This window comes from Catharus ustulatus, chromosome 2 (genome assembly GCF_009819885.2).
Source record: "Catharus ustulatus isolate bCatUst1 chromosome 2, bCatUst1.pri.v2, whole genome shotgun sequence".
NCBI classification, from domain to species: domain Eukaryota; kingdom Metazoa; phylum Chordata; class Aves; order Passeriformes; family Turdidae; genus Catharus; species Catharus ustulatus.
Genome location: NC_046222.1, coordinates 51,142,927 through 51,170,295, shown reverse-complemented (window position 1 = coordinate 51,170,295; position 27,369 = coordinate 51,142,927). Strand labels below are relative to the sequence as shown.

Below are 27,369 nucleotides of genomic sequence, written 5' to 3'. Positions count from 1 at the left end.
AGGTCATTTGCTTCTCTAGTACTTTTCTCTCTACATGCAGACATCAGTTTTACATCACTTACTGAAGGTAGTTGTGCAATGCCTGACCTGATACTTCAAGGTAAACTATTATTTACTTGTAACTACAAAAAAATTAAGCCTGGGATTTTGTGTTTTCAAGGCTAACCAAGGAGATTCCCTTCAGCAGTCTCTAGCAAGCCCCCTCATCTCCTTTCCTACAAAAAATATCAAGCCTTCAAGTGGCACTAAGCAGCTCTAGGTACAAGTTCTTAGTTTGCTGGTGAAATATTCCATGTCCCCTCATAATAGCTCATGATCATTACTAAGCACTAGCAAATTTCAATGTTCCTAGCATTTATCATCTATATAAACGACAAAACTCATCAGCAAAAGCTGCAGATGATTTAAATGACTAAGCAGCACAGTAAATGCAAGCTCAACAAATAAACTTCAATAAAAGGTTTCTAAAGCATCTGTTCAAACAAAAAAGCCCCAAACCTAACTAAATGAATCAGCCACAATTACATACACTTGTCCAAAACCATATCTTTATTTTTTAAACATACATTATGCCATGAATTCATAAGGAATTGGCTCCAGCAGCTCTGGATCCTTGCCATTAGTTCTCACAAAGTGTGCTTCTCTTGGTGGAGCAGGCTGTAAACAGAAAAATAAAAAACAAAAACTGATGGCACTACAGCTCAAAAGCCAACTTCTCAGAAAATAACATTTTGTCAACCAATTAGTGCGTTATTATATAAACATTTCAGCAATTTTACCATTCCTAGTCTCATAAATTTGATTCAAGGAGTAGCAGTAAGAAAATGATCTGCCAGAAAGCGTGTTTGACTCTTGCTGCCAAATTAAAAAACCTATGCTTTACTCCCTGCAGCTCACCAACCCAATGAACATGAAGTGATGTATCCTGCATTCCACAAGCAATAGCCATTACCTCTTCTCTGATGTATCCTGCAGTCCCAGAAGCAATAACCATTACCTCTTCTCTGAAGTCTAGTTATTTATTCTTTCTTTCAAGGGTTACCATACAACCTGCTACAACTAAAAATTTAGCTAAACCAAAGACTCTACTGACCCTAAAACCACCCAGAGCTGCTGCTGCAGACTAGCAACAGCACAGGAAGCACCCAAAGCTCCTTTAAGAGCTACAGCTACAATTTTCATCCAGCACAGTGCAGTCCTGCTGAGGCACCAAACATCCCAGACAGTCCGGATGCCAATGCACTACATGAGGCCACTACTCCAAGAATTAAGTCATTTCCTGCAGAAGGATTATGACCACAACAGAAAAATTACCTGACGTTTCAGCTGAACCCAAATGCCTTTTTCTTTTGCTTCCTTCTTCTTCCTTTCATTTTCCTTCACACGCTGCAGAAAGCTGTCTCTGCTCTTGGAATGTTTAATGTGCTCTATACGCACATTAATTCTCTTGGCCAGAATCTTGCCCCTAAGAAAGGGAGTCAGTTTTTAATACACACTTGGAAAAGGTAACTTTAAATCAAGACTTACAGCCCTTAGAGAAGTAACTCCACAAGCTCAGTTACAGGTCATTTTTTTTAAAGGGCAATACCTCAAAAAAACAGCTGCAGATGCACACTGTCATTCCATGTAACAGTACATGTAACTAGAAGTTTATTATTATATAACAATGTAATATATAACGATGTGCTGACAATTTCAAATTAAAATTGTGGAGAATAGATAATTTTAGCCTCTTAGCATACGAATAAGTCTTTTTATTACCAATGCACAGCTGTCCAGCTCCTGGAGCCAAAAAAACCCAACTTGTCTTTTTCTGACTATGCTGTACAAATTTCAGCTGGATACAGCTACAGACGAGTATTTTAAAAAAACTTCAACACCAGCACACTGGTTGAGAAGCCCTGCTAGGTAATGTCATTTCAGGTGCTATTAAGAAAAACAAAAATTGTTTCCTCTGACAGGATCCAAGTCAAATGAGCATCATTTGCTTGGGTTATAAAAAGGAAATACAATTTACCCACCTTGAATGACCAATCAAGACAATAAGTGTCTAACTGGCAAAGTGAAAGGAGGGTGCAGTTGCAGTTCAACTTTCTCAAATACCAAGTTTCAATACATAGAATTTCATTACTTACTTAACCTGCTTGTTAACAATAATGCCCACAGCATGCTGAGTAACATTATACACCCTTCCAGTCTTGCCATGGTAACACTTGTGGGGCATGCCTTTTTGAACAGTACCCATACCCTGTTAAGAAGCAAAAAGAAAAGGGGAGGGGAAGGGAGGGAGAAAGTAACATCAAGAATTTTTCTTTCAGAAGTAATTTAAAGTATACATTTCAAATTATTTAATTTTAAAATACTCCCATTTTATCTTGAAGTTGGAATTTATAACCATGCATTTTACATCCAAAGACTACCAAATTTTGCTGTCAGTTCTGGCAGCTTTCAGTGTCGGTGAAATGATGGATCACTTTGCTTACCGAAACAGCAAGCAATCACAAGAGACATTCATCATCAAGCTCCAGTGCGTGAGGAAGCATCAGTTCTGAACAATACATTCTCCAAGTCAAACAACCAACTAACAAATTAAACACCACCTTCCATGTGACTGCTACAAGAACATGGCATTCTAAATGAAACCAAAGGATTTAATCAAGTAGGAATTCTTGATGGAAGGCTTTCACATTCACTACAACCCAGCTGAGAAAGTACAGTTGACTTTAAAAGACAAGTTCTAAAAAATACCAAGCGACGGGAAATGCTGCTTCACTTTCCCATCCTTTATTAATATATATGATGCATCCTTACATTTATTTCTTGATTTCTGGTTTCAGTATAGCTTTGTAATCACGTAACTATGAACTGCTTCACCATAAATCACGGCTCATAACAGAACATCTACTGAAGTGACAGCTGAGGTTCCTATGGAAGTTGTGCCACCAGCCAACTCAAACATTGGCTGTGGCACATTTCACTCCCCTTTTTCAGATGAACACACTGTCACAAAGCACAGACAAACCATATGTATCTACAAAACCCCACATACAACAGCACAGGACACTGAAGTAATACTCCTGGTTTGGTACCACTGTCATTCCAATATTGCTCCCAAAGTCAGCAGCAGGCACTTGTGTTGACACACATGACCCAAGCAACAAGAGTCCCCAGAGGAACTAGAGAATGCACAAGATGACACTGCTTTAGCTTTTAGTCACACAGCACTGCAGAAAGCACCTTGATATCAACTATGTCACCCTTCTTGTAGATCCGCATGTAGGTAGCCAGAGGGACAACTCCTGTTAAGAGATACAAATTTGGGTACTTAGGAAGCCTGGAATTTCATATACACATAAAAAAGGATGGAGGACACAGATCATGCATTTGATATAATCTTCCTGAATACCTCAAAAATCAAACCACATTTTTTTAAAGCAGTAATTACACACCTCACATGCTTCAAATTTTTAAAACACTCAGCTTAAGAAAAAGTAGATTTGTGTTCCTAATGCCAAAATTGAAGAGACATTAAACTATTTAATACATAAATGTAACTGCTTATTGATCAGAGGAAAAAACCCTCTGTTTTAAGTAACTGCTGAAATATTTTCCTCACCTTCAAATTAATTTTCAAGCACTGACAGAATTAGCACTGTGGTTACTGTCAAGAAATCAGAATACAAATGCATTTTCAGTAAGAGCTCAGAGCTCTGTGTACAGTTCTACAGTCCTTAGCCCAAGTTGTCAGAAACCCTTTGGCACAAGCCCTTGTTTCAGAGTCCATCCCCAGGGATGCAGCTGTCCATCAGGTCAGTAACTGGATGCAGTGTTGGTACTGTAAGGGATACTCACCATGTTTGCGGAAGGGCCTCGAGAACATGTAACGCGTCCCCCTCCTCTTCCCCTTTGTGTTCGTCATTTTGGCTGATTACTGTAAAAATGAAAGCAAATTATTAAGAACTACTAGTTCACTCACCACAGAGTTGATGAATTTTCAGGTATGTCAGATTAATAGTCTTTAAGCCTATTCAGAACGACACTGCTTCATTCAAGCAATGGTATTCACTTAGGCATCCAAAGAAATCACAGCTTATAGGACCACAGGTTAACTCAGCTTAGAATGGATGGCAGCAAGGTAGTCAGTTTAACTCCAGCTTACAGCAAGGTCTACTATGAGACCAAACCAAGCTACTCAAGAGCCTTGTCCAGTCAGGTCATGAAACCTTTCAAGGATCAAAGAATATTCAGCATTAGAAGGGACCCACCAAGACCAACTCTTGGTTCTGTGCAGAACACCTGAAGAGTCACAGCATGTACCTAAGAGTATTGTTCAGAACATTACTGAACTCTCTCAAGCTGGTGCTGTGACCACTTCCCCAGGGAGCCCACTCCAGTGCACAAACACCCTCTGGGTGAAGAACCTTTCCCTGATACCCAAACTAAACCTGCCCTAACACACCTTCATGCCACTTCCTTGGGTCCTGTCTCTGGTCCCCACAAAGACCAGAGCCCCTTCGCTCCCACTCATGCAAAAGTCGTAGTGATGAGGTCTCCCAAGAGACCTTAGCTGCTCCTTGTATGACTTTACCTTCATACGCTACTGCACAGCCTGCCTAGGCAGCATGTTTGAAGGCCTGCTTGTTCCAATCAACACTACTCCCCTTATATCAGTCTGAGCTTCTCCTTCTGACTTCAGCTGGTGTTCCACGTTTCTTCCACATGCCCTTGCCAGGCACCAGGATACAGCCTCTCTACCGTGGCGCTGTGAGATGTTCCCCGATGACACCTCTGCCCCGTTCCCTAAGCCTCTTTACAAAGCCTCCATAAGGCAGGATCTCCACCACAACATTTATCGGTCACCATGTCACCTGACACAAAGCTCACACGCTCCGCAGGCCTAGGGGCCATCCCGGGGGTGTCCGCCCGGCGGAGCCTCCCCTGTTCCGCCATCCCTGCCCCGACATCCCGCCGGCGGCCGCGGGGTGACCAGGCCCGCCGCCACGTGCTGCAGCGCGGCTGCTCCGCACCTGCGCCCGCCGCGGGCCTCGGCGGCCCCTGCCTCCCTCAGCAACCTCCCTCCCGCCAGCCCCGCCGCAATCCGCCCGGCACGGCCACGCGCAACCCGCGGCCTCCTCGCTCCCGCTCTAGGAAGGCCGTGCTGCTCCCATCAGAGCCGGCGGCCCCCCGCCCGCCCCTCCCAGCAGCACGACCCCACCCGCCGCGTCCCGCGTCCCCCCATCCGTGCCCCCGTCCCCCCGCGTCCCCACCGCGTCCCCCGGAGCGGCGGAGGGGCGCGGGCGCTCACCTAGCGTGCGCACAAAATGGCGGCCCGGCTCCAAAGGAAGGGGGCGGTGCCGCGCCCGCCCTTAACAGCGGGGCCTTGGCGGGGCTGCCCGCGGCGCGCCTGACGGGAAGGGAGCGCCCTGAGGGGCCGCGACCCCGGGGTGCTGATCCCGAAAAACCGCAGAGGAACAAGTCCGACCCTTTGGCCAAAGCAAGGACAAACGTTGGGGGTTTCACGGCTGTGCGTATGCTTTCATGGCGACGGGCAGAAAGTGATGCACGGGAAGTTCCCGCTGAACACGAGGAAGAGCTTGTTTCCTGTGCAGTGACCGCGCGCTGCAAGTGATTGCCCAGAGAGGCTGTGGAGCCTCCCTCACTGGGAATATTCAGCAAGGGTCTGGACGCAATCCTGTGCCTTGTGCTCTGGGATGGCCCCGCCTGAGCAGGGAGTTTGCTCCATGTGGTCCCTTTCCAGCCTGACCCATTCCGTGATCGTGTGAGGTGCGGATGGGAGAGGTTTGGCAGCTGGAACAGGGAAGATGAGCGAAGTGTCTGTCAGGGATCTCGAGGAGCGAGGCCTGCGGTGAGCGGCTGGCCCGCCATCCATAAGGAGTCAAGTTTGGAAATGTAGAACGTGAGCAGCCAGCAGGGTGTTTCACGACATGAAAGTCGTACACCAACATTTAGATTGGCGGCAGTGTGAGCCTGCTGGCGCTGCTGTGTGTCGGTGGCGGCTGCCCGACCGGAGATCCCGCATTCCCGGGCAGGGAAGCGGGGTGGGAGAAGCGTGCCAACAACCAGAGGCGAAGAGGCTGCGCAGGTTTGGGGTTTCTTAGTCTTGTAATAAGGCTTCTTCGTATTATAATGCCATAATGTCCAATTGGTGTGGCAGAGATTTCCGCCAGACAAATAAAACCCGGATTCTCCACCAAGAGCCCTTACAGTGTCACAGGTTGCGTCGGCTGCGAGAGCGAAGGGAATGGAGAGCGGGTCCCGAGCTGGCAGTGACTGTGTTTGTGCATCTCCAGTATCCAGATTCCGTGGGATCACCATGGGAAGCTGACTGCAGTGAGTCAAGAGAGGGCCTCCTTCCCCCAAGCTAAACATGCAGGGACGGCTCAAAACTTGTCTCAGCGAGGAGTTGCCCTACTGCAGAAATCTTTGTTTTGAATGAACGAAGCTCTTATTTGATTTAGGGGAGGAATGATTACTTAAAGTGGGGTATAAAAACATACTTGATTCTCTAACTAACTTCACAGTTCCACTAACGTCCTGCAAAACTCAAGCCCTTTCAATCATCACTTTAAAGCAAGTTTAATATTTATGGATCACAAGAACAGATATGGAGAATTAAATACACTGTCAGGCTCTGCTTGCAGAGCTACCTAGCAAAACATGTTCTGACAGACAGGCCCTGTCTCCACATGAAACCTTTTGGAGCAAAGTGTTATATTTAGAAAAATGTGTGTGTACTCCATCCTTTCAACCATGAAAAATCTAGAATTTACAGCACCTGATATCTATGCAGAGAAAAAAATCTATGTAATTTAATATGTATTCAGCCTAGGTACCATGAAACTTTTCCAAGCATGAGGATCGTTACAAGCCTGAACAGCTCTTTGGTGAGAAAGTGCATTGGCAACAGCTTTCAGAGAGGATATCAAGCAAAGCAAAGACAGGAAGCCAAATCCTAAAAGGCATTATTGGATAAAGGAAGCTAGGCATTTGCCGTGAGTGAGCTGAATGCCTTAATCTTACCAGTGATTTACACGGAGGACAAATCTGCACGTTGACCTGGAAGGAATGGGGAAGAAACACCACATGTTGAAACCCATGTCCACACACAGAACACGTATGGAAACACATATGGAAAGTGTCATTCATAAGGGAGTGGTAACTGCGAACTTACTCGAACTCTGCTCTGTGGGCAAGTAACACATTCAGAATTTGCTACATATTTCTTCCTAAATAAATCGCATGGCAGGTTGATTGAAATTTTCTGTAATGTTTTTATTCATGAATTTACCTTGATTATCACATTCCCAGGATCCTTCTTTAGCTCCACATTTCAAAGAAGCAATCATGTTGCACAGTTTGTCTCCATTGAATCATTCCCTAGGCATGCTGAGTCTGATCCAGAAGTCCAACCTATGTACCAGCATTTGATACGTGGTTTTCTAAAACTGAGACCTGACTTAGACTTTAGACCTTAAAGACTGCAAAGCCTTTGCATGTTGCACACAAAAAGATTTCTTAATAATGGCTGTCTCCAGCAGATAAAGATGCAGAATTTGTGGGGTGAGTTCTGGTCTGGAAGCTGGAGCTAGCAGCCAAGCAGATGTAGGGGAGACCTGCAGCACTGCCCTGCCCTTTCAAAAACCCAGCCAAAACTGCTTTTCCCTGATCAAACTGCAAGTTGTATAATCCAGACTCCAATTTCTTCAAGGCTGTAGGCATGCACCACATCTGGTTCTGCCCCAGAAACACCAGGTACTTAAGATGGGTGAACACAAGTAGCAGTGCACAGCTTAACACAAAGTTCCAACACACCTTGAAGGTCCCAGACTGGTGCTCCACCCATTGGTGTACTCCAAAAATCTTTCTTCACCATGGTAAAATGGTTTCCCTCCCACTCTGCCTAGCTTGGAGGTAGAGCAAGACAGGGAAAACAACTTCAGTGGGAGCCAATTCAAAAGTTGCTGAGAAAGGGAGCTTGAAAGGGAGGGCTCATTAGAAGTCAGAAGAGTGGAGAGTAGATAAACACCACTTTGTTTTTCAGAGTGGGAAGTATCATGCCAAACTCCAACCATTTTCAGTCCCCAAGCTCCCACAGTATCTTCTCTGGAAGAGCCCTATTTTGCTTCTGACATTTCTCTTCAGCATCTGTGTGGCTGATGGCTCTCTGTAAAGAATAAATGTGCTGTGATGATTCTGCACATGGGGTTGCCAGGAATCCGTCTCTGAAATTTTAATGCACAGTGGGATCTGGCTTGCTCCTACGCTTAGCGGACCAAGTGATACACACAGAGATCTTGAGTGTGACATTCTGTTTGTGTTGGACTATTCAGCAGGTGTGTGGAGGGAATTTAAATTAATGAGAGTTTGTAAAGGGCCTTGAGGTGAAAAATGAAAAATATTCCCCTTCACTAGGGTGTAGGTTTCCTGTGTTTCAGAAAATGCATTCATTAACTGAAAAGGAAAAAAAAATAACTGATTAGGACTGGAGTAAAATTTTAACAGAAATAACTGAGAATGGGTGTTAAAGTGGATAAAAATCTGTGGTTCCTTTTGTAATAATATTGCAAAACCAAGATCCTAAATTGAAAATCAAGATTGTGAAGTTAATTGCTTACCCCATCCACAAAAGTGCAGCATCTATACTGTGCTTTTGATTGAAAAGTTACTGACCAAAGTAATCTGTGTCACCTCTTCAGCTGATCCCAATTATTCCATTGTTCACTCTTTCCAAAAGGATCATGTTATATGCTTCTGTCCCCTTTTATGGTCTCCACTGTGATCCTAGCCCTAGCAATCAACCTTTTTATTTCTGTAGTTAGTTGATCTCTTGATATCCACAAAACCCTTTCTGTAAATAGAAACTTGAGACTAGTTCCATGGGAGTTAAAATAACTCAAATTAGTGTCTAATCAACCAATCCCCTTCCAAAAACGACAGTGCCGACAAACTTCTCCAAAGGACTCACTGTGGAATTGCAGAAGTGCCAGTACAGGTGGCTATACTGAGTTGCAATGCCAGTGAGGCACATCATGGGGAAAAGAATGAGAAAAATGACAGCCTGTCTTTGAGAGAAATATAAAGGCAAAAACTCTATGGACCAAGAATTTTGATGGGGCTCAGCATGTCACACATGGGTGGAAGTTTTTCATTACAGTTATGGTACTTACAAATTTATTGCCAATACAAAGCGTTCCTTGATGCAGGTGGATTGACACCAGTGTGCAACAAATGACCTTTTTTCCATCGTTATTCAGATTGCAACATGAAATCTGAAATACTGAACAAGTTCTGTCATTCAACTGGTTATTTGATTAACATGGCATTTTACCCGTACATAAATCATCAGGAACTTGCAAGGAAGCTGTTTTGTAACAGTGACCATCTTCTTACAGGTACCAAATAATATAAGACATTTATCAGACTTAATTTCAAAAGCAATTAAGGTCCCTTTCCTTCCTTACTAACAGAGCAACTTCTCAATCAAGTGGTTTTATTATTCAATGTATCCATTATTCAGTTATTCAGCTGGTATCATCATTCAGTGTTTTCCAAACCAGTTACCCAGGAACAAGCAACTCCTTATGTCATCAGCTTCACTGTACATTTATTTGTTTTGGCTAAAGGTGATTAGCCACTCCTACACTGATACAGCTGATAATTACAAATAATTCTGCTCCTTTGTCATGGAGGAGCTCAGCTGCTGCCAGCAGCAAATGTGCATACTGTGGGGATTTTTGTGGGGATTTTCTTTTGATAATGTGCAGAATATAAGTATAGAATTAATAGTCAAATATATTTTTTAAAAATCCCATCTTTCACAATCCAACATTGAGCCCTTTGCTATCCCTCTTGGGAGTTACTACCTACAGTTTAAGAGCTGGATTAGGATGCTATTTTCTCTTCCTTTTTGTCTGATCTTATGTGTACTTCTAGCTGCAAGAACAATGCTTGCCCTTATTCTGTAATTATTTGCACACAATAAGCCTTTTACACTTTCATTTTACCAAATTAAATGCTCCATGCTCTTGAAGCCTCCCCACACTTAGCAGGATGTGTGCATTTGCTCCCATTCCCAAGCACCTCTCTGGATTATCAGTGATCCAACCCATACACAACAGTCCCTGTTAACGTGCTTACTCTACACCCATTACTTCTGAGATACTTTCTGCTGTCACTGAGGATGATCACAATCATCAACAAAATATAGGTGCTGTAGTTTAAAAAGGTCTGATGGATGTAAGAGCACAAAGTAAAAATGTGTGTGGAGTCATTCTCTAGTTCACAAATATTCTGGCATTCTATTAGAAAATTGGCATCTGAAGTAGCCATTTGCATTTCTCGTTAATTGTTCTGATCACAGCTATTAGCATAATTGTTTTAAATTACTTATGAAAAGGGAAAGAACCTTGCTGGAAGGAAAGGGCTATATAAAATATTGCTAGTTTCATTTCAGGTAAAGGAATGTTTTCTATTTAGTGTTAGCTGAACTCCAGTAAGCACAAATTTAAATTTATTTTCCAACTATGCCAGATTAAATCTGCTTTTCTGTATGAATGCCTAAAGACAAAGTAGACTGTTCACGATTTTAATAGCTCTACAAAATGCTCTTTTTAATAATGCATGAAGTAACCAGAGTTATTGCAAGCTCATTGCAACAATCTTTCAGTAAACATTATTGTCTTGACTAGATTCAAATATCTTCTGGATGCCAAAAGAAACTCCTATCCTGCTTGCACAGTATCTTCTTGAAAGAAAAGGAAGGAAGGATCACATCCAGAAACTACAGGAGTAAAAAGCACACTATTATCTGCATTAGAGCACTTCACATATGTTTATAATTTTTATTTATAATTTATAACTTATAATGCTTATAATATATTTGTAATTCTACTTACGTATTCTTTCCTAGGTGCTTTAGCCAGAGTTTGGATCTGTGGTCAGAAAATGTTATCCTTCACTGAGTGATTTGCTTGCTGCCTCCTTTCCAAAGTGGGAAATAGTCTATAGCTTCTGCAGTCTTACACATACCAGTATCTAAAAGGATGAACCTGAGACAAAACATTTGACATCACAAGGTACAAATGCCTTAAAACAGTTGTATTTTTAAAAATTACACGTGCATTTATTTTGAACCTTGTTTTGAACATTTTCAGTCCTGCCATCATTTTCCAGCCTTCTAGCTGATTGAGCCATAAACTTGTTATCATAAGGTGAATTTCTCAAGTAATCCTCATCAGCCGATCCCAGGAGCTGTGGTTGCAAGGGTGCTATCAAATATCACAAGGCTTGCGATAAAATAATGAGAGTTGGCTACACTCTGACAACCCCTGTCAATGACACAACAACAGCATCTCTGAACAAAAACTGCAGGCAGAAAAGAACAAATTAATGGTCAGTCAAGGAGAAATGAAACAGAGAATTAGCAAAGGATAAACTTGACCAAACTTTGACCAACTGAGGATAAACTAGACCAACTTTTCCATCTATGTAATAGGAATAATAGCATATATATATGGAGCAGGGTTATTGTTAAGGATCAATTAATTAATATTTGTGAAATGCTGTGAAGTCCTTCCTGAAATATGCAAAATAGCAATATGAGCTAATCAGCATATGGGCTGCTCCAAGGTAGTTGCAATTTATCCAAGGGAGAGAGGCACGTGAAAGGAAAAAACAAGGAAAAATTCCTACAGGGCAAATGGCAATAAGTGCTGCAGGGAGAGAGAAGGAAATGAAATTGCAGGGGAAATGAAAGGAGGAAATGAGAGCACACAGGACAAAGAGGTGATGCTTGTGTTACAGCAGTATAAAGATACAGGGCACAAACTATGAAATGGAACTTTATTAGTTCTGCTGCTCATGCAATAGCTTGTAGTTAGTTGGTGGGTTTGGATTTTTTCTTTGTTTGGTTTTCCCTTTTTGTTTGTTTGTTTGTGGTGTTTTATTTAGCTTTGTTTTTAGAAAAAGCTAAGTATAACCAGAAAAAAGCAAGTATAACCAGATGGGAGTATTTAACTGACCATCTGCAAGTGCAGAGGGGAACTGTGAGTTCTCCAGGGTATCAATCTTGCAAGAGAAGAAATCAAAATCATTCTACTTCTGTACTGCTGACAAAGAGAGCATTGTTTGAGAACTGATTGCAACAAGGACTTGAACAATAGCTTTAGATCAGCGGAAGCACAAAATATTGCTGTGACATATGTTTCAATTAAAACAAGAGTAATTTACCACCCGTTAGTGTCATGAAAGACACAGGCTATTAACAGTAAATGCTCTTTACCAAATTTATTATCTCCACAAAGCAGTTTCCTGTATTTTTTTCTGCCTCATATTGGATATTTTTTTCTACTGCATCTCTATCTCCGTGCTGGTTTACATATTCCTCCGTAGCCTCCCTTGTAATTTGGTGCTGTAGAGAACTGATTAGTGGGGGAGACTGTAACGATACAAACTCTTCACCTGGAGGCTGCCTGTTGTCAGATGGTGCGTCACTGTTGTTATTCCATGACAGCTAATCTTGTTTTTGGGAAACTGCTGCGCAGATCACAAAAATAAAAGTGACTGCAACGGGAAGCGCTGCTTGGTATTCTGGTAGAGAACACAGAGACTGAGGGAGCATCTTGCACTCCTTGGCTCTAATAATGGATTCTCCAAGTTAGTATTAGACACTGTCACTGACTTCCAAAGTTTTAGACAAAGGAGATACTGGAGTTACTGAAACAATGGCAGCTCAAGTGCCTGGGTCAAGGATCAAAGCCATTAATTTTTAAAATGTTTCCATTATTGAAAGTATTTAATTACAATACTACCCCCCCCTTCTTTTTAAATATACTCGTGGTCCTATTTATTCAAAAGATTCTGTTTTAAACAGTGTAAAAAAGCACACAGTTATTATTTTTGTGCCTAGCCCACGTCCTTTTATATCAAGATCACCAAGACCCAAACTATGCATGCTTCTCTTGCAGAGTACAATAACATCTTTCAAAAGAGTTACTATTTTATAAATGGACTCTTTTTCTACAAGTTGTAACTTTATTTCCAGTTAGAATCCCACCTTTTTTAAGAAGTCCAAAGACTCAAACAGTGATAACAGTTTAGAAATCGACTGTTATTTTCAATTCAACTAAATTCTTACATTTTACAGTCCATTGGAAATCTCTCTTAACTGATGTATATTTTATATTTGTAGAAATGTTATTCAGTTTAGCATTACATTTTTTTATTTTCCCTTTTAACTTCTCAGATGCTGGTTATCCTTTGAATAGCAGATTAATTGTTTGCCAGCTATACATATATGGCAAGACGCCCAGTATCAGCTGAGCTGTGAAAATCAAAGTATCAAAATATCTCCATGTGTGAACTCAGCAAGAAACCGATATTATCCTCTACTTAAAAAGAAAATAATAAAACAAACCAAACCCACCAAAAACACAAACCATCAAAAAAACCAACAAAACTCAACACCCTTACTGAGGAAATCTTTGATCTTCTAAAATGAGTGTAAGGGAAAAGTCATCATGAGCAGATTTTACCTTGCCAAAGAGCACTTGCCTAATCTATTTTCTTAACAGATTTGGTCTAATAATGATCATTTCTCACACCTCTTTGTAAAATATTATGAGATCTACTGATAAAAAATGCTAAAAAATAAAGTAATATTGATCTGTAGTACAATTATACATCATAATTTGTACAGTTTATATACTTTCCTATGATAGTAAATTGTCCATATCTTGCTTAGGATTACAACTAAGACAACTCATGCTTTTGAACCTATGAATAAAATGTAATCACTCGTCTAACTACTTGCTCAGATCCTCCCATATCCAGGTAGTTTACCACCACCCATGTCATGGCTGGCAGATAGCATGCACAACTGTTATGAAAATAGTTGTATTTTCTGAAAAAGTAGTCTCAATATAATTTACAAAAATAATTTACTAATACAGATGTTTCACTATCTGTCAACCAGTACAAGATAGTTTGATAACATTGTTTTCTAAATATATTTCCTGTTGTGTCTTCAGTTTCCCAGAAAGATCCAATTTAAATTTTCATAGTGTGTTAAGATTCCAGTTCTGTATAATTTATGCAGCACCAGGTTTTCTTGGAATTATGAGGTATGAGTTGGGGAAAATTTCCTTTATGTCTTCTTACTCTTCACTGCCTCACAGCTCAAATCTGGGACATCCATTGTCCACGAAGTAAGATGCATTTCCATAGCAAGGCTGGTTAATCTATCATAATGGTGGATGACCTTCACTGGGATATACGTCAATAAAAATACAAACGGTGAATTCAGATGGCTTTCTTGCAAGGACAAAACTGCTTCCCCTGCACCCCCACTATTATGTCTGGATGCAAATTTAAGAGTTTCTGGAACAAGTGGAGGTATAAAGAATTATAGAACCATTTAGGTTGGGTAAAACCCCTTAAAGTCAAATCCAAGCATTTACCTAGCATTACCAAGTCCACACTAGCCCGTGTCCCTAATTGCCATGTACACAAAGCAACCTGCTCTGGCCTCAGATCTGACTCTGCTAGGAGCAGAAGGTTGGACTGAAGACCTCCAGAGGTCCTGTCCACCCTGAATTATCCTATTATAGTATGCTCTTGCAGTCACTCTGTACACTAGGCCAAGAACAGGTGTGATATGTCTGCATGCAGGTAATGCATCAATAGTCCAACCAGCAGGTCGTTTGACTGGCTAGTGGAGGGGTAAATAGACATGTGGGACCAATTCTGTTGTCAAGCAACATTAATGAAAACCTGACATGCCATAGATTCAGCAAAACCATCTACAGTCACAGATGGATGATACAGGCACAAACACACCTGTACCATGCCTACTCTTCGGTTTCTGAAGCCAACCTACCCACACAGCCTAAAGTAAGCTGGGTGCTTGCCAAACCACAAGATTATGAAACAAGGAGAGGCACAGGTTAAGCGGCAGCAGTTTACCCTTGTTTTATCTTCTCTTTGCTCCTCAGTGTCTCTGTACATTTGGAATGTAAGTTCTTCAGAAGATAGAATGAGGTTTTCTCTTAGTGTATCACATATTGACTGAGGAGGCAAAGTGTTGTATTCTTAGATGTTGTGGTGGTACAAATGCTATGCAATAATCACAGCTTCATGCTCTGAGAGATTTCCCGGGCAGGGAAATAATTATACCTATTCAACTGATGTAGCTCTGTAAGAAAAGAATCCATTATTTAGTGAAGCCCTTAGGAGATACTGTAGGTGCCATTTCTCTTGGCAGCATATTCCCACCATTAATGTCCTCCGCTGTTAAAAAATGTGTGCCATTTATAATTAAAATTTTTGTCATTTTAGTTTATAGGTATTTTTTGTGTTATGCCTCTCACTGTGCAAGATTAAAAATCATTGTAGACACCTTCTAGTCTTTTTGAAAAGTCAAGCAGATTGTGCTCTTTAAATGACTCCATACAAAGAATTATCTCCTGCCTCAAATAATTTCTCAGCACACTTCTGACAACAAGGACATCAGAGGCTAGTGCAATATTACCACAAAAGTCTGTTCAATGCCATATCTGAAGGGATATGCCACATCCCTGGTTCCTTTGTTATATAGGCAAGGACTCCCTTATTTGCTTATACCATAGCATTAGACTGGCCCCTGGGCACTCTAAATTTCTTTTCAGTCACCGCTCTGCACAACAAAGCCCCTCATTTCTACAGATGTGACCCACTCACTCTATTTTTAAGTAACTCTACTTGAGTACATATTGAAATATAACATATTTGAATGGGATGAATTTACCAAACAATGCAGATCTTACAATAACCCCAGACTGAATTTAATTTCTCGTTTAGCAACTCTTTTTACCTTGACCGCATATCAATTTTGCTTTCTCAGTGCTGAAAATACTAACATCTCTCTTTTCCCCACTGTTAGGATCCTGGCATTCTCCTGCCAGCTTTCCTGAGTAACTTTACCCTTCAGTGCTGCTGTTCATGGCATCCCATCCACCAGTTTCCTGAATAAACTTGCCTGATCCTTTAAATCCAGGGTTGATAATCTCTTACTCTCCTTCCTTGGCCTGCACAGGATCATGTACTCCACTCCTCAGTCACTACAGCCCAGGCTTTGATAACCAAGGGATCAGTTACTACATCCCCTAGTTCCTTCTTGGTAGTGAAGAGCAGATCCAGCTGCAAAGCATTCCTGGTTGGCTCAGCCAAAATCAAGAAGTTATCCTCGATGCCTTCCAGAAATCTCCTCGATTGCTTGCATCCTAATATGTTATACTCGCAGCAAATATCAGACAGGCTAAAATTATCCCCAAACCTATGGTTTGTGGTCAAGAAACTTCCTTATTTCTTATTAAAGTTCTCCTCAGCAGATTGGCTCGCCAGTTGGCAAAGATGCTTTGGTTGTCTTTCGTCAGGCAGCGATACAAGACATGACTGGTATCTATTCTCAGGCCAGGTCAGTCACCCTGCTGATCCGTATGTATTACAGTCATTCTGTTTTCAAAACTATGTAGCCTCAAGCACAAACACATGCACAGTCCCCACCCTATTTTTCCTTAGCTCACCAAATATTCCTAATTTTTTAATAATTCCAGTTGCTCCAAAGCGCTTGATGATGACAATTATGGGACGATTTTCAATTCTATTCCTCATTTCCTCAAATTTTACTCTAGTTTAATGGTTGATCGTATAGAAAGTGTTTCTGTATGTCCCCTCATTCTATGTGGTGTGAGTTTAGTTTGCTTATAACACAGCAACTCAGTTTACACAGAACAAAATCAGTCTCTCTGTATATTACTAATTTAGCATCTTCCCAGCTGCTCTGCTTAGTCTCCAACCATGATTACCTACACCTGGCAGATACAGGCCAGCACAGCCACACATTCTCCACGCTTTATGAAATGTAATCCAATAATAACTGAAATAACTCCAAAATAACTGAATTTTTGCCTTGGAACTAGAGACAGAAAGAGCACTTCCCAAGTAAGTATATTTCACCTCCTTTCTCTAATTTATGGTCAAGAAGAAACTTCTAGGCAATCTCTGACTTTCCAGTTGAGTGCCTTTCAAAATTTCCTGCGGTATTCTCTGGCCTGTATGGTTCCACTTGATGCCACATAATTGGTCCAAACTGAATTATCTTCCAGATAACGGTATCAGCTTCTGCAACAGTGCAATTGCTTTTTGTGCTTTTCTGCTTCAGGGAGACAGCACACTGCCTTATTTTTTCTCATGTCATGTTTTGAAATTTGGTCTACTCTGGATGATAGAGGAGTATCTGTTGTGGTGGGTCTGATTAATAATTGTTTTGGAGATGTTTCTGGCAGCAAATGGATTTCAGTAGATGAACTGCTGGATATCTGAAGGTTTGACATGTCTCTCATGCTAAATACCCATTCTTGCTTTTTTTTTCTCAAAAATGGCCAATCCACTACTTTTGTTTCTATTCTTTCTCATTCCCCTGATGCTGTCCTCCCCCATGGTTTCTGTGGCAACAGTTTCAGAACGTAGTCATCCAAGAGGTGTTCATTTTCTCAGCTATATACTTTTGAAATATACAATTCTAGATGACAGGTATCATATAAAATGGTTTTATGTGATATTTCAGGATATCTCAGGTTGCAGTAGAGTTCATTTACAATACTTTCTAAAGTCATATTCTCTATGTTTCAGCTGAAGGAAAATTTGCTATTCCATGAACTTAGTTGCTAAAGAACATTTACATCTGAAGATTGTAGAAATTGTAATGATTTAATGTTGTAGATATTAAAACACTGGTTTTTACAGTAAATAGATGCATTGACATTGCTCTTAACAACACTTCATCTACTCGATTTTTCCTATGTATCGAAAAAGACGGGGTGGCAGATATCTTGGCTAGTTCTGTGCTTCTTTAGTGCAGGTATCAACATCTTGAACACGTCATCCAGATTTCTTCTTACAATCCGCAGACAAACCACACAGCTGACCTCTTTCTCAAGTAGGTGCCTCAATTACCTGGTGTGACTACTCTACACATCAGCTTTATTTTGCCAGATGTCTGAGGCTGGGACACTGTGGTCCCTTCCAGCCTGACCCATCCTGCGATTCTGCGGTCAGGTGTTGGAGTAAGTTGCCCAGGATGGCGGTGGAGTGCGTTTTAAGAGGCGTTTCCAGCTGGCGTGATGTGAGTGATGTGGTTTAGGGGTCGCAGTTCTGGGTTGGACTGAAGGTCTTAGGGATCTCTTCCACCCTTGGCGATGCGATGACTCTACAAACTCTTGAGCCACCGCACCCTTCGGTTCCCGCGGCGCCGGGCACGCCGGGTCGAGCACGGCCGGCTCTGGAGGGGCGGGCGGAGGGGCGGGCGCTGACCCGGCGGGAGGCGGGGCCGTGCCGGGCGGGGCCGTGCCGGGCGGAGGGGCGGGCGCTGACCCGGCGGGAGGCGGGGCCGTGCCGGGCGGGGCGGGATCGCTGGGAGCCGGCGGGCGCGGCGGCGGGAGCGGGGCTGCGCGGCGGCGGTGGGAGCTGCGCGCCCGGCCGGGGGGCCCCGCGCCGGCGGGGCCGGGGGCTGCCCCCGCCGCCTGCCTTCCTTCCTTCCCTGCCTCCCTCTTTTCCCTTCCCCTCCTGCTCCCGCCCGGCCCGGCCCGGCTCCGCTCGGCTCGGCGCTGTGATTGGGCGGAAGATGGCGCTGGGCGGATGGAAATCCTAATGACAGTCTCCAAAATCGCCTCCATCTGTACCATGGTGAGCGAGGGGCCGGGGCTGTGCCGGCTGGCCGGGGGTGGGGACGCGGGCGGCGGTGCGGGGGCGCGGAGGGGCCGGGAGCGCTGCCGTGGGCGGTGTCGGGAGCGGAGCGGGGTTAATCGGCTTTGGGAGACTCAACCTGGATGCGGGCGCCGAGGGGGTTGGGCTGGGCGGGCGGCGAAGCGGGGTCCCGGCTGCGGACGGGGCTGGAGCACGGCGGGACCGAGCGCAGCCTTCCCCAAAGTGAGCCGAAAGCGGGGACAGCGCTCCGGGGTATCGCCTCCGGTGCGGGGCTGCCTATTGCAGGCGTGTGGTGGCTACGGTCGGGTTTCTGGAAGCCCCCTCCTCCTCCCGACACACTCGATAGCGTCCCTGCGCTCCTGGGCTGGGGCTGGAATCGCCCTTCGGCGGGGGAGTGCTCCCCGCGTTAGCCGGACACGTGCGGGCATCTCATCCCGTCCCTGTGATCTGGCTGCTGTGCATCGATCCAGGTCCCGACAGAAGCCTTCTCCCTGGCATTGCTTTCTCATTACTCTCTCTCCCGTGATGAATTAGAGCCGCAAGCAGAAGCGCAGATGTAATAAAGCTCTCTTGGGTTGTTTTAAAGAGGGGTGGGAGGCTCAGTAGATTCACTGATGGAGGAGTGGTGAATTTAAGGAAGCAAATATCCTTTAGTCAGTAGAAGTTACTGCTTGTCGTGGAGGAGATGTGCTGATGGTTCATAGCAGAAGTTCTTACATTTGTGTTCTCTTCTACCTACTCCATGGCCATTTGAAAGTTCTTGTTACCAAATCTGTTTCCACGGGGGAAGGGAAGAGATAAATAAGGGAAGAACATGCTCTGTCATCTACTCTTTTCATTTGCTGAATTGCCACTATAATGTCTCATAACATCAAACAGTGGGAAATGCTTATGTTTCATATTATTGGAAATTGATTTATGGTTTTCATAAATCTTGCTGCAAGGAGGCTTTAATGTCTCAAACAGGTATTTCAGAGAGGCCTGTGAGAATTTAGAGTGAATATCTGTAAGCCCATAGGATGGGATTGCTCAGGTGGTGGTTAGTCACTGGAATAATGGGGGGTTTTTGACGTGGGAGATGTCATCTTTTAGTTTGGAATTAGAAGAGTCTGAGTTCTTGAATTTATCAGCTGTATAGTTATCAGGTGTCATACCGACATCTTTATGTGGCCAGATATGTAAGACATGTACCATGTGCTTCAGGAATTTCCATTCTCTGAGGGCAGGTTTTAGGTGGTTCGGGAATCAGTGTGATTGTTCCCTGAGCTGGGGCAATCTGTTATTGCAATTCTAGCTGACATCTTTTCACCCAGAGTTGGCCGCTGGCCTTTGTGTCAGCATGAATTCAGTGCTGGCCTCTTGATTTGGGTCAAGTGTGAGACCTCACTGCTCTACTTCTGGACTGCCCAGAAACCATAGGTCTGGACTGGACAACAGATAGTTTAAGATTATTCTGTATGTATGTTTATTAGAAATGATGTTATGTCACTGACATTTAGGTCAATCCTGAAACAAAATTTTCAACTAAAATTTTTCTTATTATTAACTAAAGTGTCTGTATCCATAAAGCTGAAATTCTGATGGCAATTAGATGTCATCTGTCCACTCACTGTCATGTGCATGGAGGTGGATAAACTCCAGGCGTTAAATTTTTGCTGGGCTTTTCTTATCCGTGAGCTTTAATAGTACTGTGAAATGGGACACCTAGCATAGGATACCAGCTGTAAATGCTTTCCAGCAGTTAATATAAGATTGTGGTTAAAAGTATATCTGTAAAGATAGTGTGAAGAAGCGCTTGGTATTTACTGCGGTGTTGTTCAGAACCATGTGGTTGAGGTGAGGCAGTTCTTTTTAATTCTAATGAGAGTCCAATACTTATGTTTAACCATATGTTTTACAAAATTGAAGAGGATTATAATTGCTGAGTAATGCTATGTTTTGTTTTTTTCTGGCAATGCTGCTTTGTGTCAACACATTTTGATAAAGTGCCAGACAGCTACCTTAGAATTCTTACAAGTTTTTCTTGCCTTTTCCCATGCCTTTTACAAGAGCTCTCAGACTGTTCTGTGTCTTCTTATGATTACTTAGTACAAAATCAGTAATAGGCAATTTTTTTCAAGAGGCTGTTTGTGCCTACACAAACCAAGCATGCGTGTACACTTACAATCTGTAACAGAGCAGTCTAGCAGTGTATTGAAGAAACTCTTCCATTGCAGTTCTGTGGGTTTTTTTAATCTGAATTCAGGTTTTGCTTCTGCTGACCCATTTATATTTTATGTGTTTTACACTTGTTGTTCAAGCCCCAAATATTATAAAGCAGTATATTATATTTTACAATATGGGCAGATTGTGTGGGTACAGTGAAGAGTGATAACCAGTATGTTTAGTTTATCTGTGGTCCCTTTTGGGGATAATCTTCCAAGAGGACATCCTGTCTGTGTTGCTTGGTACCTTTGTGTATGCTGCATTAGTTCATTGATCTATACCCCAGTGTTCACACCAATGTTAACAGAGCTCTTTCTGCTGTAATGTGTCCTAGTGTTGTATCACCTTTCAGCTTCCTTAAAATTCTTTGCTCTATATCACCCTTCACATGCTTCCTTGTGCTGTGGTAATTCTTAATTACAAGGCTGGAGATTGTGGAAAAGCGCTGAAAATACCTTTGCCCTTGAGTGCTTTAGCCGCTGTTCTTGTTGCAAAATGGATGAGGTGAAAATTGTGTGGTCTGCTTTTTAAAATTATTTTTAAAGTCTTTGCAGTAAAAGTAGAACTTGGTCTTTAACCTCATCCAGGAGTAAAACTTCAATCAAAGTCTTACTTGACTGAACTATGTGGGATTTTTAAGCATGGCTGAAGAGGGATACAGTAACCTAGGCTAACTGCAATGAAGATGTGCCCCATGCTATACTCACAGATTGCATCTAGTACTTCTGACTTCTGTGTCTGTTGTCTACAATCCAGGAAACACTTGCCAGCAGTCAAAAGGCATCAAGTCTTTGAGTAGCTGAAGCATAGAGGAGATAGAAGTTACATTTGTAGCTTAAAAGGTATGAAAAGCCTCCAAGATGTCAGTCTCAGACATGCACAAGGAAGTTGTGGTGGTAGTAGTACTTGTTTTCAGTGTTTCTTTTAGAAAGTGGTTGGTGATGGTGGCACAACCTGAAAAACCATGGTGATATTTTTAAACGATGGTAATCTAGAAGCTGTACCATTAGACATCAAAATCTTCATGTTTTGGGTATTGGTCTATGTATTGTAAGTTCTGTCACTGAATGTCTTCGCCCCCCAGCGCTGACATCAAATGCATAGTTTGTGGTTAGATGTTGATTGCGTGATGTAACAGTGTGCTCTGCATGAGAACCTCTGCTTATCTTATAATCCAAATTTTTGTTTTGTTTTTTGAAAGGATTAAGACATGTAGAGTCACGCTGAATGGCTGGCTATTGTCCTTTTCCTGCCTGCCTCCTCTCGAGGGGCACTGTCACAAGCACCCTTTTGCCTGTTTCAGTCACATTTCACAAGGATGAAGGTGTTTCAGAGATACTGGAGTTCAAACAAGCATGCATGGGAAAAGGCATGTTAGAGGAAACAGGCCCTGGAAGTGCCCAGCTGAGGAAAGGTTGAAGTGCACCTACCTTGAATGTCATAGCAGAGTAGCTTTTAAGAACTCCCAATTGCAGGAAAGTTTTCTAGCTGACTGTGAAAGAGGTGTGCATTTTTGGGCTTTCCTACTGCTTCAGGAATTGTTTGTTTACTAAAAGGTTTCAAACCCGATTGTGAAATCTGCGCTTAATGTAAATTGATGTTTGTCAGAGTCCGCAGCCAGCCAGCAATAGCTATGATGTACTCAGTCCTGTTCCTTCTAATTGCACTGTCTCCTCTGAAGCACAAATTATGATACTTAAACATTAATGGATGATCAGGTTAACAGATTCCACAGGAAAGTATACAGAAGACCCATGCTGGAAGAAAGGAGAATTGAATTAAGCAAGGAAAGAAAAGTGATGAGAAAACACCTTCAAAATGAGGAGGTGACAGAAAAAAACAGCAGAGAAGCAAAGGACTAAAGAAACACAGAGCAAACAGCAGTGTTGTGTGTTCCTTTATCCAGCTGTCTGACTTGCTTGTGTAGCACAGTTGGCAAGAAGGAACATGTGCTGTGTCTCAGCCACTGCATTTCACTCTGGCACGATGACCTGGATCTGCTGTGCTCCCTGGACTGGAGTGTTCAGGCGCATGTTCTGCTGTGGTGACTCTGTTGCAAGCCCAGAAGATTTTGGAGAAGTGTATGTTAGGCAGCTGGGGTAGGAGCTTATACCACAGTGGGGAAGTTCACTCTCTGTTGGAGTTCTTATCAGGACACTTCGATGATAAACATGTAACTAAGATTCAAGCATTTGTCATCATCATTTTCCTAGCTGTAATATGCTACAATATGGTAATAAAAGATGACTATTGATGTTTGGTCTTTAGAATACTGGGTTTGTGGCACTGTTAAGTGTACTAATTAATTTAGACAAATTTGTTTTCAGTTTTCATCAAAATAGGAATTTGATTATAACACAAAACAATTGTCGAATATGAAACACAAAGAGAATATTCTCAAAGTTATGTAGTTGTAAAGCTGCTATAAATACCAGTGCAGGGAATTATTTAGTTGATTTATTACTTAGTTGAATGATTTTATTTATGTAAGTATTCCATTTTCTTTTTACTCTCTCACGTGCATATATTCATCTTACACGTTCTAAGCATGAAGAAACAATGAAACACGAATTTGGACTCTGGTCTTGGCAGCAGAATTTTAGCTGTGTCAGTGGGAATTACCAATCCTGTTACTGGACAATGCTTGAACATTTAGATCAGTCAGTTACGTAGTCTTTGTATTTAGTTTTTACATTCCTGAAGCAGCTAATTTCCATTAAAACTTCTAGGAATGAAAAATGTGGCAAAAGGGGCTTTTCAAATTTCTTGAGGGGAAGAGGTGTATAAAAGCCCTATTTAAGGGCTAACTTCTATTTTCATAGCTTAGGAAGATTGCCAAAGTAAAATGCTTGCAACAAATGGTTTATTTCAGTAAGAGCTATCTGATCTTTCAGTTTAGGGGAAAAAAGAATCTAGATCTTTTCTGTAGTGTAAAACCAGAAGGTTTTATTAACGTAAGTAGACCAGGATAGGAAAACATTTTTCACCATCTTTTATAAACTCAAATTTTTTGTATGATTCCATGAAAATGGGAAGTTATAAAAGCAATATATTTTTTTCTGAAAGTAGAATTATTTAAGTATAAAAAAAGCATATGAAATGTACCACAGGATGCAGTTTATCAAAAACAACAATTGAGCAAATGTGTTTTCCTCACTTGCCCTGCATTTTGGGTTAGGTGAGTCTAATTTTTCTGAAATATTAACTTGCCTTTGACTTCAGTATTAAAAAATATGTCCAATCATACACTTGTCATGTACAAGGAAGTGCAACTATATCTAGTTGCTGTGAAGGGCAATACATTGTGAATGTTCAGTGGGGCTTGAAAAGATGGGTTTGGTAGACATACCAGATGTGAAGAGAAATTAATATTGTACTTTGGTATAGTTTTCCTTACCCAGGCAGAGGTGTTTTTAATTCATACTCAAAATTTTTTTTTCTTAGCTACACATGATAAGAGTATACAGGACTATGTCTTAGACTGATTAATAAAATAACACTATTTGGATGTATTTAAATAGCATTAACTGAAACTATCCAAATATTTCATGTATTAATAATGCATGTTCTTTTGCAAAGAAATGAACAACAAGGACTATTGAATCCCACTCATATTTCGCTGCTGCTTCCTGGCTAGAAACAGTTTCAAAAGAATTGTGTTTCAGTTTTGGTTGCAATTGAAGCAACAAATATAAGCTGGTTTAAGATAGCTGTTCTCTTTGCTCTTAGTCCTGATTCATATGAATACACAGAAATTTATGAATTCCCATATTCTGATAAAACGTAACTGGAAGAGTAGAATTCTGCATTTCTTCTCTAACAGAGAATTCCTTCAATCACAGTGCATTAAATTGTGCATTGGGCTGTTAAATTCTGTATGTCTTCACTAGTGACACAGACAAGGAAGAATCTTCTAATTGATAACAAGAAACAAAATGTGAGTGCTTCTGTTACTGAGATTTATTTTTGCAAATTATAAACAATTCCATTAATTTTACACTTGTTCAAGAACATTGTTATTCCTGATTACCGAGTTTCTCTTTTACAGTAATTTCACAAGCCGCACTGACTATAAGCTGCATCTCCGGATGTCGGCAACATTTCGTTCTTTGTCCATACATAAGCCACACCTGATTATAAGCCGCTCCGTCGTTCACAGTGAGGACCCGCATGCAACAAAGTTGCCAAGTAGTAACAGAATCGTGGGATCGCGGGGTTTACTGGCTTGGTTTGGCGCTGCCGATGGGGCCGGGCGGCCCAGCTCAGTGCTGCCGCTCGGCGGGGCCGCTCAGGGCCAGATGCCACTGCTGCTGGGCTCGCTCACCCTGGCCCAGCGCTGCCCCGCGGTGGCAGGCGGGGATGGAGCTCGCTGGCACCCGCGGTGGTGGCGGCAGGTGGGGATGGAGCCCGCTTGTACCTACGGCGGCAGCGGGAGGAGGGGAAGGAGCCTGCCTGCTCCTGCGGCGGCAGGTGGCGGTGGGAGCCCCCCACTTCCCCCCTGGGCCGCAGGGATTGCAGCACGGAGCCCCCGCCTCCCTCCCCCGCCCCGCGCTGCCAGCACTGAGCCTGCCTCACCTGCCGCACAGCAGAGTAACCAATTTGTAACAATTGCGTAATCCCGGGTTTTACTGGCAGGTGCTCCGCTTGGCACCCTGGCTGGCACTTCTGGGGTTGGAAATTTCAGAAAATTATTCACATATTAGCCGCTCCTGAGTGTAAGCCGCATTTCCGGGGTGGGAGCAAAATTTTAGTCAAAATGGTGCGGCTTATAATCGTGAAATTACTGTAATTGTAATGCCCTCCTGTCACTAAAAAGAGTAATGGTTCTGTGTTGTGTGGTGGTAATTGTTCATTTACCTATAGCCAAAAAATTTGGCTTACATATATCTGTGCAACATGGTTTAGTTATTTGAATCATTTTTAATCAGTGTTGTTCCTTGCTTCTTGAGTGAGGTGCAGAGCTTTGTAGGGAAGGATCCAGCATAGTGCATGTGTGGATGGAGAAATGAATCTTCAGGATGCTGGTGACAAATGTGAGTTTTCAAGCAAGAAATTTGTTTTAAAGGTGAAATTCAAATTTTACTCAGGAAATTTATAGCTTAGTCAAACTAGAGGGTAAAGCTGTTAAAAGAACTGAAAGATTACCCACAAAGCTATCAACTTCTAGATCTTTATTTTAGAAAAGGATAGATCAAACCCCCTGTCCCAGGCCAGTAAGGTGTGTAAGCTTCCAAGCATGTTAGGCTGGTTATGAATCAAGCCTTTGTAAGGGAAATTCTGCCTGCAAAGTTGGATGCTAATGACAAGGTAGGACACCTTAAAACTGCAGTTGTTGCAATTGCTTGCTGACATGTTTTTAGACAGTGTTTTTAATGTAGGGTGGCATCCCAATTTACCATGCTTTGGTTTGCATTTTGGAGTGCACAGATTAGATGACTTTTGGAGGAAACTACATCAGACAACACATATCAGCTGGTGTTCAGTCGCAAACCAGCCTGTAACTAATCTGGCAAGAATGTTTTGAAACCCAAGGTGTGTATGTCAGATCCTAAGCACCCACTGATTTGTTTTACAGATTGGCTCCAGTTACCTTATCCCTGTGTCAGCTGTTGGTGTGTCTCAGAAGGACTAGTTCAACATGTAACAATACAACAGTGTGGCCTCTGAGGCTGTGAGAAAAGGCAAAAATAAATGGCATTTAATGATACTGTTTCAGCAAGTGGAAAACTAAACAAACAAAAAAAGCATCTGTGTTTGTCTGTGCTTTGTTTTTTTTCCACCTTTTTCCATTGAAATGTATGGCATCAGTGGGCTTTTTAGTTTATTTTAGAAATTTGGGATTATGTATATTTGTAAACAATGAAATCAGGAAAATATAACTGTACACGTTTCAAAGATAATACACCTTCCTCTTCCACTGTATTTCCTGGGCTTTGATTCCACTAAGCTGAAATAAAACCCTCATCTAGTTAGTGTTAAATGTGCTAATTTGTACAAAACTCAAGCTCTTTTAAAAATAACAGTTGAAAAACCTAATTAAGGGACTTTGTGGCAAACACAGATTCTTATCCCTTCATTAAGAAGTTAGCATTTAAGGTGAAATTTGTAAATCCAATAGTATAGCTTTTTTTCTTAACTTGATAGAGGAGATAAAGCAATTGATGTTCTGATTTGAACATGATTAAATAAAGCAACTGATTTGAATATGATTAAATAAAGGTTAAATGACTTAGCATTTTGAAGGATGAAATGTGCAGTAGGTCAGTTTTACACCTAACTTCCACTAGATTTGTGAAGATTTTTGTGTAATGATTGAGAGTTTAATGTTGTTTCCAAGGTAAGTGTCAGTAACAGATGAAAAGCAAATCTTGTTTTCATATTGTGTTCTTGTAAACATGTCTT

General features: G+C 42.0%; 2 protein-coding genes and 2 non-coding genes across 4 annotated transcripts in view; 1 reads left to right on the top strand and 3 right to left on the bottom strand.

Moving 5' to 3' along the window:
• Positions 1-526: 526 nt before the first annotated feature.
• RPL21 (ribosomal protein L21) lies at positions 527-5,412 on the bottom strand. The gene is made up of 6 exons (XM_033052659.1): positions 5,306-5,412; positions 3,853-3,931; positions 3,238-3,299; positions 2,136-2,248; positions 1,315-1,465; positions 527-657 (listed from the first exon to the last, which is right to left on the bottom strand). Exons 2-6 carry the CDS (start codon positions 3,917-3,919, stop codon positions 568-570), a joined length of 483 nt encoding a protein of 160 aa, XP_032908550.1. The 5' UTR covers positions 3,920-3,931; positions 5,306-5,412; the 3' UTR covers positions 527-567.
• LOC116993247 lies at positions 1,944-2,076 on the bottom strand. The gene has a single exon (XR_004417237.1). It is a non-coding gene; the product is annotated as a small nucleolar RNA SNORA27 (small nucleolar RNA).
• On the bottom strand, positions 2,444-2,524 carry LOC116993233. The gene has a single exon (XR_004417225.1). It is a non-coding gene; the product is annotated as a small nucleolar RNA SNORD102 (small nucleolar RNA).
• Positions 5,413-18,593: 13,181 nt separating the features above from the next.
• Positions 18,594-27,369, top strand: part of USP12 (ubiquitin specific peptidase 12) — a 33,536-nt gene continuing 24,760 nt past the window's right edge. The window contains exon 1 of the mRNA XM_033052822.2: positions 18,594-18,741. Coding sequence (XP_032908713.1) covers positions 18,694-18,741 — 48 coding nt within the window. The 5' untranslated portion in view covers positions 18,594-18,693. The remainder of the gene's footprint in view (positions 18,742-27,369) is intronic.